The 14,578-nt window shown below is 30.6% G+C and overlaps 1 protein-coding gene across 1 annotated transcript; it reads right to left on the bottom strand.

Moving 5' to 3' along the window:
• Positions 1–4,205: 4,205 nt before the first annotated feature.
• Positions 4,206–9,236, bottom strand: LOC125814656 (uncharacterized). The gene is made up of 9 exons (XM_049494128.1): positions 8,863–9,236; positions 7,651–7,831; positions 7,185–7,262; positions 6,498–6,861; positions 6,251–6,363; positions 5,949–6,113; positions 5,516–5,655; positions 4,590–4,682; positions 4,206–4,477 (listed from the first exon to the last, which is right to left on the bottom strand). Exons 1-9 carry the CDS (start codon positions 8,922–8,924, stop codon positions 4,318–4,320), a joined length of 1,356 nt encoding a protein of 451 aa, XP_049350085.1. The 5' UTR covers positions 8,925–9,236; the 3' UTR covers positions 4,206–4,317.
• Between the last annotated feature and the right edge of the window lie 5,342 nt (positions 9,237–14,578).

Raw genomic sequence — 14,578 nt, 5'->3', positions numbered from 1 at the left:
ATATTTCTCTTAAATTCTAGATCCAATCAAATATCATCACCTAAAATGACATAGAAGAAGTATTATTTTATGGTAATAATACACAAAACAAACATATCACTTGTGTCTATTACGAAGGAAAATGTTTTTCATGAAAATATTTTTTTAAAAATAAGTAAATTTACTTTATAGTGTATGGTAAATTAGTAGAAAATGTACGGTTATTTTCGATTCTATTTTTGAGAAATAGCTTTGATCACGGAGTCTCGAATTTTACTAGAAGAATTTCTAAACTATTATCTTGACGTTTTACTTGTGAAGTCTAAGATCTCGTAACAATGAAGTTTCACATTAATGAGTGCATGCATATTAATAATCTATGAATCTTTTTTCATGTCGAGAATAGAATAAAAAAAAAATCAAGAAAATAAATCTCATTTATTTTAATTAGGGTTTTGTTTATACGGTCTTTTGGCCCCCTCTCGATCGTTTTCTTATTATTTGACTAATATAAAGCAAAGGATTGTGATAGATTGATAATTAAAAATTTTTTTTAAAAAGAGTCCTACATTGATTAATCCGTCAATATTTGGAGTTAAATAACATGACAAAAAGTGTGAATTTATACCTAACGTCCAACTAACTTTGTAAATTAACCTAACTAAGTGATACCAAATTCTATTTTACCCTTTTCTTTTATAAAAATGGAAAAGGTCTACTATTTATTTAATTAAAACAATTATTGCGAGTCCGAAACCAAAAGGGCAAAAAAAATTGCCAAAAATTCCAAAAGGGCACATCATATTTTTTTAAAACCAAAACGGCAAAATCGCTCATGTCGGAGCGATTTTCCTCTGAGACATATTAACGCCGTGTACTCCATTAAAATAAAATCGCTGCCAGGGCAGCGATTTTTATTTAATTTTTTTTTCCACTAAAATCGCTGGCACAACAGCGATTTTTTAACTCTAATTTTTTTCCTCCACCTAATTGAGCTGCTATGGCAGCGTTTTCATAGAAAAAAAAAATTGTAAAAACTTTTTTTTTGGAAAATCGCTGCCCTGGCAGCGTTTTTGTTAATTTTTTTTTTTTCGAAAATCTTTTCTTAATTAGACTGCCTTTTCAGCAATTTTTGTTAAAAAAATTATTTTTTAATAAAAACACTGCCTTGTTTTCAAAACGAAAAACAATTTTAAAAAAATAAAAATTGAAGAAAAACGAATTTTAAAAAAAAAAAGAAAAAAATTTAACTAAAAAGCTGTCAAGGCAGCAATTTTCAGCCTTTTGACAGCTTTTTTACAAAAATATATATATATATATATATATCTTGAAATCGCTGCCTTTGGCAGCGATTTTGGTGGAACTAGTTTTCTATAAAAAAAAAATCGCTGCCTTGGCAGTGATTTTTGTAGAAATATTCTTTTATTTTATTTTATTTTTGAAATTTCTGTCAACTAGTCAACATCTGATGGTAAATTTTATTTTATTTTTTGTTTAAATCGCTGCCCGTGCAGCGTTTTTGCTATTTAAAAAAATTAAAATTAAAATCACTGCTATTACAGCGTTATTATAAAAGCAAATTTATTTTATTTTTTTGGCATTAATTATTTGTTTTTAAATTGCTGTTGTTGCAGCGTTATTATAAATTTTGTGGAAAAAAGTTTTTTTTTTTAGAAATCGCTGCCTTGGCAGTGCTTTTCGTGGAACTATTTTTTTATTTTTTTTTAAATTTCTATCAACTAGTCAACAAGGGTAGCGATTATTTTTTTAAAACAAAATCGCAAAAACGCTGCACGGGCAGCGATTTAAAAAAAAATAAAAGAAATTTACCATCAGATGTTGACTAGTTGACAGAAATTTCAAAAAATAAAATAAAATAAAAAAATATTTCTACAAAAATCGCTGCCAAGGCAGCGATTTTTTTTTTATAGAAAACTAGTTCCACCAAAATCGCTGCCAAGGCAGCGATTATATATATATATTTTTTAAAAAAAAAAAAAACTGTCAAAAGGCTGAAAATTGCTGCCTTGACAGCTTTTTAGTTAAATTTTTTTTTTTTTTTAATTCGTTTCTCTTCAATTTTTTTTTTTTTAAAATTATTTTTCGTTTTGAAAACAAGGCAGTGTTTTTATTAAAAAATGATTTTTTTAGCAAAAATCGCTGAAAAGACAGTCTAATTAAGAAAAGATTTTCGAATTTTTTTTTTTTAAGGAAAACGCTGCCAGGGCAGCGATTTTCCAAAAAAAAGTTTTTACAAAAAAAAAAATTTCTATGAAAACGCTGCCATAGCAGCAATATTAGGTGGAGGAAAAAATTATAGTTAAAAAATCGCTGTTGTGCCAGCGATTTTAGTGGAAAAAAAAGAAAATTTTTTTTTTGTAAAATCGCTGCCCTGGCAGCGATTTTATTTTAACGGAGTACACGGCGTTAATATGTGTCAAAGGAAAATCGCTCCGGCAGGAGCGATTTTGCCGTTTTGGTTTTAAAAAAATATAATGTGCCCTTTTGGAATTTTTGACAATTTTTTTTGCCCTTTTGGAATTTTTGACAATTTTTTTTGCCCTTTTGGAATTTTTGACAATTTTTTTTGCCCTTTTGGCTTCGGACTCCAATTATTGCTACCTAACTATTTATATTTTATGTAGTTTGAAAATTAATTCTTGTTATCTAGAAGTTGTTAAAGTTGTACGTAACTTCATTCAATTATCTAATTTGATATTTTCTTTGTTAAAACCATTTAATTTAAAATTTATTTTATACGTTTCAAAAATTATTTTATCAATTATCCCCTTTTTAGATAACTATTTAATAAATGATTCTCTTTTTTCATTTATCTTTAAACTCATTAATCTTTTAGATCACAATCTAATTTTTTTTTTTGTGCTAAATTGAAAATTTTATGAAAAAACGTTAGATCGTTTTGTAAGTTCACTATTGCAAATATTAGACGACGCTTAAATATTTTATTTGTACAGTTGAACGACATATTAACCAATATTAGACCTGAGTTAAGCATTGTTCAGATTTCACTAGTGAAGTCAAGAGAGAGCAGTGTGTACGACTTTATCCTTTCAGAATCTAGATTGTTACCGATACACCCCTAACCTCAAAATAACCGAAGAAAAAGCATCTTCTTCTCTTTTTTTCCCTATTAGAATCTAAACTTTGATCTCCTAAATTTGCATTCCCTTCACTAACCACTAGATCACATTCTTGATCGCAATCTATTTGTACACCTGCCCCCCTTAGACCCTCTCCCTATGGATAAACAATAATCCACCACAAGCCATCGTTGTTCTCCAGGAGAGGGAGAGGGAGGGGGCGGGGGGAGTCGCGGACTTGTCAATCTTATCTCCAACTCCAGCTAATAATGTGAAAACAACTTCAATGTCCACATCATTAAAGTCATTATCAACCCAATTACCTAACCCATTAGTTCAAATCATAATCAAAAGATTCAAGAATGATGACACACCATGGATTAGGACATTAGTAGAAGAAATTCTAAACAATTAGAATGATTCTATGATGGAAAATAACAATAATTGGTATCTACATTAATTTTAAAAATTAATAATATATCATTATATCAGATTATTTTAATATATGATTCTTGGTAAAGCTTATTTAACAAACTTATCAACTTTTATAGCTTAGATTAGCAAAGCTACAATTAGCTTATGTGCTTACTTAAGCAACAAATTATTTTCTATCTATAATCCTTAAAATCAGCCATAAGTTTGTTTAATTAGCTGCATTAAATAACTATAAACATGTTATGATTTATCCTGAATTTTCTACCTTATATATTTGAATTTTACTATGATTATGTTTTACATTGAAAAAGGAAAACTAACCGTTTTCTAGGAGGAAAAAGTTTGAACTTCTATAAATTGAAGATATTGAAGTTTATATGGATTTTTACAGGATCTAACACACAGATGCAACAACTTCTCGGAGGATCCGAGCAACATAGACCATGAGTCCTAGTCTAAGCACTATACTCAGCTTGAAGATACAACAATAATGTCACAGTCCTCTTTTGGCATGAGAAATGACCAAATGAGCACCAGTAGGCAGTGGCGGATCAAGAATTAGACACTACGAGTATCAAGTGGTGATGATAGTGGGTTCTAAAAATGTATATCTAACACCACTTGTACTCGTTTTTTCGCTCATACATATACCGTTGAGCTGCTCAAGTTATGTTATTCATCTCATTTTCAAAACAAGGAAAGTATTTACACAAGTCAAAAAAGGAGGTTGTTACAGCTAAAGTTCTATATGTTATATTATTTTAACAAGCTAGAAAGAGCACAAGTTTTTGGAACAAACAAGTCAAGTAACTGTTAACCGACCTTTACGTTCCAGATTCTTCCATGATGACTCGAGCCGTAGTAGGTGTAACTTCTCAACAAATGCCTCTAGAACTTCAGCCTCTTCTTCTGGTGCAAAGACCATGCAAATGCTAAGCTCCTGGACCGCCTCCTCGTATTCCCTGGATATTTGTTCATTTTGTCAAAATTTGTTCATAGCATGAAATGTTTCAGCAAAAACGAGGAAAAGAACAGAAACGGTTATATTTCATTCGAGTGTCATTGTTTATGTACCTGCTATAGTACAACATCATGCCGTGGTCTCTCCTCAGAGCCCAATTGTGTGGCTGCAGAATCAGCAATCTTTGCGAAGCCATAATAGCCAGCCTAGAAAGTTGGTACCATCCCAGACATATTGTCATTACAAGCGAGAAATATGTTGCACACAAAAATTAATACCTCGATAGCTAAGGTCAAAACTTCTACTGAAAAAAGACGTTCTTACTCGCCTAAACTAATAAAACAAACACCTCAAAAACGTTGTCAAGCATGTTTTTACATTTCGGATAAAAAGTTAATGCACTAGAGATGATAATCAAATGCCAAGTCGAGGTAATCCCATGTTTGATGAAAACAAACTATCGAAATACTAGGATGCAGAAATGGACATGGATATAACACTGATGAGAACTCGAAAGTTTTCATTCTTAACAATCATATCTAAAGATCAGTACAAGTTAGACATATTTGGCAGACCAAAGAAATATCAACGGATGAATATGCTGGATCCTCTAAAAGTAGTGCAGTTTTGGAGAATCAGACACAGGTGCGACAACATTTTTGGAGAGTCCGAGCAACACAGATATTCGGATAGACCACCGAGTTTAGATATGGAAAGCACTTTGTCAAACCAAATGGTGCTATAAATGAGAAGGTTCTGGGAACCTAATTATGCTTGACTAACTAAAAAACCAGATGGAGGAATTAAAACTCATGCAATATTGCAGCATAGTAGATCAAGTTTTGTTTTTTTTCTTGTAGGAAGTTAGAATCAATAAGAATAATAATGTAGCCAAAATTATTCACGGTTCTCCTTTTCTCATGCCAAATGTTGCATATTAGCATCTTGAACCTGTAGGGACAACACAAAGTGGCCTGCTTAATCAGGAACGGGAACCAGCGGTAGTAACAAAGACACAATTAGAGTATATGATCTTTACCTCAAATCTTGAGGCCTCAGCAAAGGTACAGTTGAAGCATCGGTCTTCTTAAACTTCTCGTCAGACTTATCCACAGACCTAAGTGGAGAAGTCAGCATCAAACCATGATTTGCTCTTGACGCACGTTTCCAATGAATCCTCTGTGTAGGAAGGAACCTTCGATAATGTCAGGAAAGGATAATACATATAATAGAAGGGGTTCTGTGTATTTGTCCAATTCATCCCGCTCTTCTTTTCTTTATAGTAATAGTACGAGTACACTATTTCAGCGAACTTCACTTCATTTAGTTCAGTTAGTTTTAGTTTTGGAAAAAGAATTATTTTGCCAAATCTATGAATGGTGACATTAATACTCATAAATAACACCACGAGATGTATAAATACAAGCTTAAAACATCCAAAAGACTCTACCTTTTAGAAGAACAAAACTCACCATGAGATTAGCCAAAGCAATTCCGATAATATCTCGGTTTGTTGCAATCTCAAGCTCCGACAGTGAATTGCTATTGATGTCCGAGGCCATTGATCTAGGGTCATAAACGCACTTCCCGTTAACAATACCAAACAAGTTGTGACCAGAAGTAACCTTGAATAGCTCCTACAACAGTTGCAAATGTAGACATACCAACTCAATAAGACTAGAGACTAACGTAAATTCTGAAGGAATATACCAGAAGTAGTATATGGACATGCCAACGAAAAGATCAAAACATCCATTTGCTCAGATCAACATACCTCAGGGTTTCCGGTTTGGGGCCATATCAAGAATTCTTCTCCAATTCGAGATCCCACAATGGTTAGATTAAGTCTTCGACAAACTTCGATGTAAATGACGCTAAGCAAAATTGCTGTACATAAGTTAAACAGCATGTCAGATTACATTAATAAAAATGAAGCAATCACGAAAGAATTCTGAATTTCATGAGGTTTAAGAAATACGCAAAATAACGAGGATATTGGTGAGACAAATTTTAAGATATACCGCTACAATATCCAGAGCTTAACACTGAATGCAGGTATGAACATTTTGAGTCCACTATCACGGATGACCTTTTGAAACCCCTCGACTTAAAAAGAACAACGTTCACTGCATCCAAAACTTCAACCAAATGGCATCCTATATCTCTCGGAACTAGCTCTGCCTCAACTTCCCTTGCAATGGAATCTAACTCGGCCATCCACTCACTCATATTCTTTCCAGCCAGAGGCATGGCTTCTACGCACTTCCAGTCTAGTGTATCAGATGGCAGTGAAGTAGATCTTCGTTCATTTTGGAGTGAATAAGAATCCATTTCCCGGTTGAAATCCATAAATGCCTCGTCTTCAGAAGCAACGTAGAGCAAAGCCTAACCCGAATAATAGAAAACAACAAAACAACCAAATGAAGAATGCAATTAATACAAGTAAAAAAACGGATGAAACATGCACGTTACTTGCGAAATGATGGTTTAACTCGTATGCTGAACGCCACCGTTCATATACAAACAATTTTTTACTTATTTATATTTATCTAAAAGAAAAACGACAATGCCGGAATTATTTAAGGACAGAACATTCCAAAAACAGACAGCCACTTCATTTCTGTCCCTTGAAACCAAGAAAGTGGTTATATTCAAACCAACAGATCAACTGCATTGTACGAAAAGAGCTTAGCAAGACAAATTACTACCTTTGCCAGGGATATATCTTTGTCCTTGGACTGAAATGATATCTCCTGTGTAAACTTTTCCCTAGCATCTTTCAAAACCTGCCAAATCGCAAAATCTCAATCAATGATCAAAATTTAGACCGAGATACTCCAATAGACAAACAAAAATAGGCCTATTATATACTCGCTGCATTTCATTCTTACATGGTGGTGTTTGACTGGGCACATTAAGACCAGAAAGATCTTAAAACGTGTGCTCTTAAACATGTCGTGACATTTATATGGCGAAAAGAACATGTCGCTAACAGTAAGGTTTCCAAATACAGAAAGGTGTCATTCATCTTTTAACAGGCTAAAACGGAAAGGGTGTCCCATAGAATAGAACAGAAGAAAGTATCTCTATTCACTGATTAAACTATCAAATCATCATTTTGACAGCAAGAATTGTTCTATAAAGCAGCATATAACAAGAAATATAGTCCCAAACCTCCTTATAGAACTTGGCTCGCGAGGACCATCGGGTTTCTGCTAGAGCAGCAGAGGAAGGCAAAGGTGAAATGCTCATTCCCAATTTAGGTGCCTTTGTACTTGCAGCAGCAGCAGCCAGTTTGTTCCATTTTCCTTTCTCATTCCCAATCCAACATCCAACGCGACCATCAAAATCACACCTGATGATCCTACAGAATGAAGGGTTTGGGAATTTTCGCCTAGTACTAGGAAAAATTCTTCTCCAATCCACAAATAACTTTACATAAACAAAGTAATCAACAACAACAAAAAAAAAAACAGTCCATCAAACAACCTTCTAAAGCTCACATTTTTCCTGATAAATCAAAACAAGAATCAAAATTCAACAAACACCCTTCTAAAGGTCACATTTTTCTTGATAAATCAAAACAAGAACCAAAATTCAACAAACATCATTTTAAAGAAACCAAAAAGAAAAGAAATAAAGCTCACATTTTTCTTGATAAATCAAAACAAGAATCAAATTTCAACAAACACCTTCTAAAGAAACCAGAAATAGCAGAAATAAAGCTCACATTTTTTCCTGATAAATCAAAACAAGAATCAAAATTCATCAAACACCCTTCTAAAGAAACCAAACAGGAGAAAAAAATGCTCACATTTTTCATAATAAGTCAAAACAAGAATCAAAATTCAACAAACACCCTTCTAAAGAAGAGAAAGAAAAGCTCATATTTTTACTGATAAGTCAAAACAAGGACCAAAATTCAGCAAACACCCTTCTAAAGAAAGCAAACAGAAAAGAAATAAAAAAGTTCACATTTTTCTTTATACATCAAAACAAGAACCAAAATTTAGTAAACACCCTTCTTAAGAAAGCAAACAGAAAAGAAATAAAAAAAAGTTCACATTTTTCTTTATAAATCAAAACAAGAACCAAAATTCAGTAAACACCCTTCTAAAGAAACCAAACAAAGAAGAAAAAAAGCTTGCATTTTTTCCTAGACAAATCAAAATTCATCAAACACCCTTCTAAAGAAAACAAAAAAAAACTCACATTTTTCTTCACTTTATCAAAACAAGAACCAAAATTCATCAAACACCCTTCTAAAGAAACCATAAGCAAAACAAAAAAAAAAACTGCATCTTTTCCTGATAAATCAAAACAAGAACCAAAATCCAACAAAACCCAAATGCAATTCTTGAATTTAAAAAAAAAATAAAAAATTACCTGTTGCAAATGTCTATAGAAACCATAGCTACTGAAGATGCTTTCACACCACTGGTAACCATTCCTCTAGTCCAAGAAAACTAAAAGAGGGGAAAACAATCAAGAAGAAGAAAAGTTGAAATCTTTGATCAATTTAGTTGTCCACTTGTTCAAGAATCAAAATTGGAGTTTTTTTTTTTTGTGTGTGTGTGTATGAGTCCATTTTGGTAGTGAAATTGAACAAAGAAACTGACAAATTGAAGTAACTGAAATTATTATGACAAGTATAAGAACAAAAGTGGAAGCTGACAATACTACTATTACACAAAATTCCAAGACCCATGGTATTGGAGGATACTTTTAAAATCTTCTCTTTTCACACTTGGATTTCATGATATCAGTGTATTTTATTTGTTCTATGTGATAAAAAAAAAATTGCTTTTTTTTCTTGTTCTTATTTATAGTGACTTGAATGTATAATTAAATGTTGTTTTGAAACTCTTTTAGTAAAAAAAAAAACCATATGCAAACGCGCCTTTAATTTATCTTATCAGCAATGTTCAATAATATTATCTTTTAGAGCTAAAATGGACAAATTCTTTTTAAGAAAAAAAATTAAAATTATAGACATTAATTTGTGTGAACGAAACATAAACATTATTATAGACAATAGACAATCTTTAATAATTTATCTAAAATTCAATAAGTGATTAAAATACTTTAAATTTTATTATGTCTTCATATTTGAGAAAATGTGAATGTATTGAGTCACTAGAGGCAAAGTTATAATTCTGCTTATGAGGTTATCAGAGATAAAATTATATTTTCACTTGCCATCAAAGATAAACTTATAATTCTTTTTATGTGGCAATTAAAGACGAGTTATACTTTTGTTAAAGAAATTGATAAAATTCAGAAATTTTATTTATATCTTATAAATATTTTATCTAAAACTCAGTAAGTTACCTTTACTAGAACTTAAAGTCTTAACTTCACCTCGATAACCATAACAAATATACATACTAGACTATAATAACAATAACAACCAATCTAATGAGATTCTAAAAAATAAAATCTAAAAATAACAAAATATACATAATACACAGACCTTACTACTAACTCTCAGAAATATAAATAGTAGACTATGTTTATGAATATGTTGAGCAGGTATGAGAATCTTGTAGATTAGCATTATGAAGAAAACAAGGTAAGAGAAGTGAAGTGAGTGCCAAGGATAGGGTTGTTAATGTTTAGTTAAAAGAAAGAAAGAGTGTTGAGACATAAGTCATCACAAAAGCAACATCACTTCCCACCAAGAAAGGGTGGAGAAGAAAATATTAGTATAATATATGGTTTCTTCTTTCTAGTAATATTATTTGATAAGTGAAATCGTAGTAGTTTAGTTAATTGATGAACATTTCTTTCACCTAGTATTTTTTGGAAAAACTATTTTATTAGGCATACATTTATATTATATATACTAATTCTACCTATATTTTTAAATAATTGCATACGTATCTTATCACTGATTAAGAGTTTTCTATTAAAAATACACTTAGATATATGTATCTTTGCTACCAGATGCATTGAAGTAGAGAGAGAGAGCGAGATGAGGAGGGAGGCAAGCGATATGGGAAGGAGATAGAGATGTATCCCAGATACATTCAAATTACACTAGATACATGTGTCTGTATGTATCTGTGATACTAGATAAACAGAAGAGTGGCGAGCGAGATGGAAGGGAGGCGAGTGAGATTTGTCTATATATCAAAATATAGTGTATCTAGAATAAAATTACACCTAATTTTGATCTCATGTATTTCAAGATATATATATTTGAATGTATCTAGACGCGTCAAAATCTGATAAAATTCATGATATTATAAATTAGAGTGTATCCAAATAATAAAGTCCTAATTAAACTAATAAGATTTCTATAAGTTCCTTTTTTTCTATACACATCCTTTATATATATGTTACTATATAAGAAGAGGGAATAAGTATTACTATATAAGAAGAGGGAATAAGTATTCACCACAAGTCAACATGTGTTCCAATAAGAAGAGGGAATAACCAATATATTTATAAAAAGAAATGACATATAAAATAAAATGGAGAGAGTATTGGTTTTAAAAATAGAAAAGGACAAAACACATATAAAGTTAAAAGACATATAAAAAAAAGTTGGTTTAACTCTCAAACATAAAAAGTAACATATTTACTATATAAGAAGAGGGAATAAGTATTCACCACAAGTCAACATGTGTTCCAATAAGAAGAGGGAATAACCAATATATTTACTATATAAGAAGAGGGAATAAGTATTCACCACAAGTCAACATGTGTTCCAATAAGAAGAGGGAATAACCAATATATTTATAAAAAGAAATGACATATAAAATAAAATGGAGAGAGTATTGGTTTTTAAAAATGGAAAAGGACAAAACACATATAAAATTAAAAGACATATAAAAAAAAGTTGGTTTAACTCTCAAACATAAAAAGTAACATATGTTATTAAAAGCTTTAATAAAAAGTACTATAATTTACAATAAATAATAACTTAAAATATCTACAAGACAACAAAAAAAAGACTAATTGTTGTACTACTTCTGTCATATAAATTAGGATTGGGATGATTTTAAAATTTTAATTTTGGTTATACATTATAAAATAGCCGAAAAATTGAATGATATAATTTTTTTAAAAATAACCGAATGAATCGTCCTATCGATAACCCTAATGTTACTTCTACTCTGTTTATTTTTACTTAAATTTAGAAAGATATGTTTCATTTCTACCCTCAATCTTATCGCTACATTTATTTGCTATTTAAAATTGAAATTAAAAAGACAAATGACATAAGTTTCTATATTAGCTCACTTACGAGCAAAATATATTATAACAATCTTTACTAATTTTATAACAATACATAAACTATACTCCCTCCGTCCCATATTAGATGGGCACTTTCAACTTTACACGGTGATTAAGAAATCATTAATAAATTGGAAGACTTCACCATTTTGCCCTTTGTTTATATCAATGCACATTGAAATGAGTTACAAAAAATACACATACAATATAGGAATGGTCATATTAATTGTAGGGGTAAAATAGAAAAGAACTAATTAATTCTATCCTAATTTAATAAGTGCTCAAATAATATGAAAAAAATATTTTTAGTAAAATTCTCATCTAATATGGGACGGAGAGAGTAACAATATAACTTTATTAATGTTGGACCCGGGCAGCGCCCGGGCTTTCTTTACTAGTATATATATATATATATATATAAAGTAATTATTCAACACAAAATGGAATAAGAATATCCTGTTGCTATCAATACTGTAGAATAATTCATTATTGGATCTAAGTTCTAGACATTACATTATGGAGAACATCTCATCCCCAGTCTTAAATACTCTATTTGTTTACTTTTAATTGTAATAGTTTTCCTTTTTAGAGTCAAATTATAAAAATTTTGACTAATATTTTACGATGTATTTTTTCATCATATTAATATGCAAAAACTTGCAATTTTTAGTATTTTTCATATAGTTTTTGAATATCTAAATTTTTTGCTTAAAATATTAAATTAATGTAATCTAATTTAACTTTAAAAATTAGTCAAATTAACTTTTGAAAATCGCAAAATAACAAATAAAAATGATCGGATGGAGTATTAAATATTAACTATTAAAAATAGTTTATTGGGTGACCACTGAGGCGACATCATATCAATATTTTTATGTCAATTGGTATATACCCACTTCATATTTTTCGTCCATATTTTTACATCAAATTGTATAATCATAATTAAATGACAAATAAAGATTAAAAAAATATTTATTACTTTTTCTATTTTAATTTATATATTTTCTATGTAAGAATAAGTAATCTGTTTTTATGTAGATCATGGTGTTGAGAATGTCATAATATTTTTTTTATTATATAAAAAATTATTGAGGTAAATAAAGTTAATTATTTCAGAATTTAGAGGTATATTCTTCTTCTTGAAATGTATTAAAAATAAAAATGTGTCACATCAACTTAATTAATTAAGTAATAATGATATGATTAAGTGTTAAAAGTGATATTGTAAGAACAAATGTTATATTATGCATATATTGATTAATTTGGTGTTCATTGAGTGCGTATAAAAAAAACAAAGTTAAAGTAGCTTCAGAGTTTGACATATTTAATTTCTAATTCTAATAAAAATACTTAGAAAAAAGTATAGAGATATTATAAATAAATAAAAATATTTTTTTTTAAAATATAGCAATTGACTTTCTAAATAACAAAACAGTCATTTTCTTTGGTTTAAAGAAAATATACAACTCCCAATTATTAGATTCAATAATTTAATGAATTATCACCACCACCCAAAATATAAAATATGTTTTAATTGACTCAGCATATCTACATCAAGACATATCCACAAATATAGCATACAACAAGTTGTTTAAGAATTTTTGGTATATATATTATTTTATTTTTTCTTCCTTTTTTATTTTATATATTTTAGTTTCAATCCCTAATAGTTTTGAACATTTGACTTCTTGAGGGTTCTCGAAGTTTGACTGACTTTTTTTCTTGGAACTTCTATTTTATTCAATTAATAAAGACTCAATAATTGAGAAATGTCCTAGCCTCAGTAGAATAAAATTAAAGACTCAATAATTGAGAAAACATGTTTTCACTTTAGTGGATAGCTAGAGTAATATAATATTGATAAAAATTAATATATATTTCGTAAAATTAATTAAAGTGAGCGAGGAGTGTTGGGGTGGAAAGGGGGTAATGTCACGACCCAGACCGTCGTGATTGGCACCCACACTAACCCTCCGGTGGGAGAACCACTACTATAACCCAAGCTAAGCCACTTACGAAAAACTAAGGCATTTAAAGGTACAGAAGCATGTTTAAATGCTAAGGAAAAGAAATAGGGAGTTCCCATAAACTCTAAACAAAAGTCTATCAACCAAAACAATGCGGAATAACACCTGCAACCTGAAAAGTCAATGTACCAAAACATCTAAGGTTCAACCATAAGTCTAAACAAGAAGGGGTACAACCCCATACTAAATATAAGAAATCTAAAGAACTAGTCTAATAAGTCCAAAAATGTGGACATAAACAGAAAGAGAACTCATGGCAGCCCGAAAAAACTGGCTCACCCTTGAATTCGAAACGATCACTCATCTTCTAAACGAGGTCTGTCAATAGTCGCTTGAAGATGCCCTGTACTCAACAAAGAAAGAGCAAGTGCAGTATCAGTACACAACCACAGTGTACTGATATGATCACGTGGTTATCCTACTAAGTGCAACATACATAAGCCATTACAACATAATAATAACATGCATACACCGAACATATACAATATCAATATCATTTACGAATAACGATCAAGTTCATAATTCTCAATTACACAGTTATGTCAAGTCAATGGTCCTCTCATAGAACCCAAACTGTTAGTGTACCAGTTCGTGGTACCCGATTCAATGTTTATGCCGGAACGTGGCAATCTATCCCATATTTATGCCGGAACCTGGCAATCGATCCAAGTTAGTGTATCGGAACGCAACACTCGATCCATTCAACAAGCCACAATCACAATCACAAGTATATTCTCAAATCATACAAATCAAGTCATGATTCATGGCATTCATCATTCATCTATCCAATCATTTACAATTAGTGTGATCAATAATGCAACATTCACATACAT

The sequence above is a fragment of the Solanum verrucosum genome, unplaced genomic scaffold, assembly GCF_900185275.1.
Source record: "Solanum verrucosum unplaced genomic scaffold, falcon-dt-bn FXZP01000268.1, whole genome shotgun sequence".
NCBI lineage: Eukaryota > Viridiplantae > Streptophyta > Magnoliopsida > Solanales > Solanaceae > Solanum > Solanum verrucosum.
The sequence above is the reverse complement of the archived record's forward strand: the minus strand, read 5'-3'. Positions and strand labels throughout refer to the sequence as shown.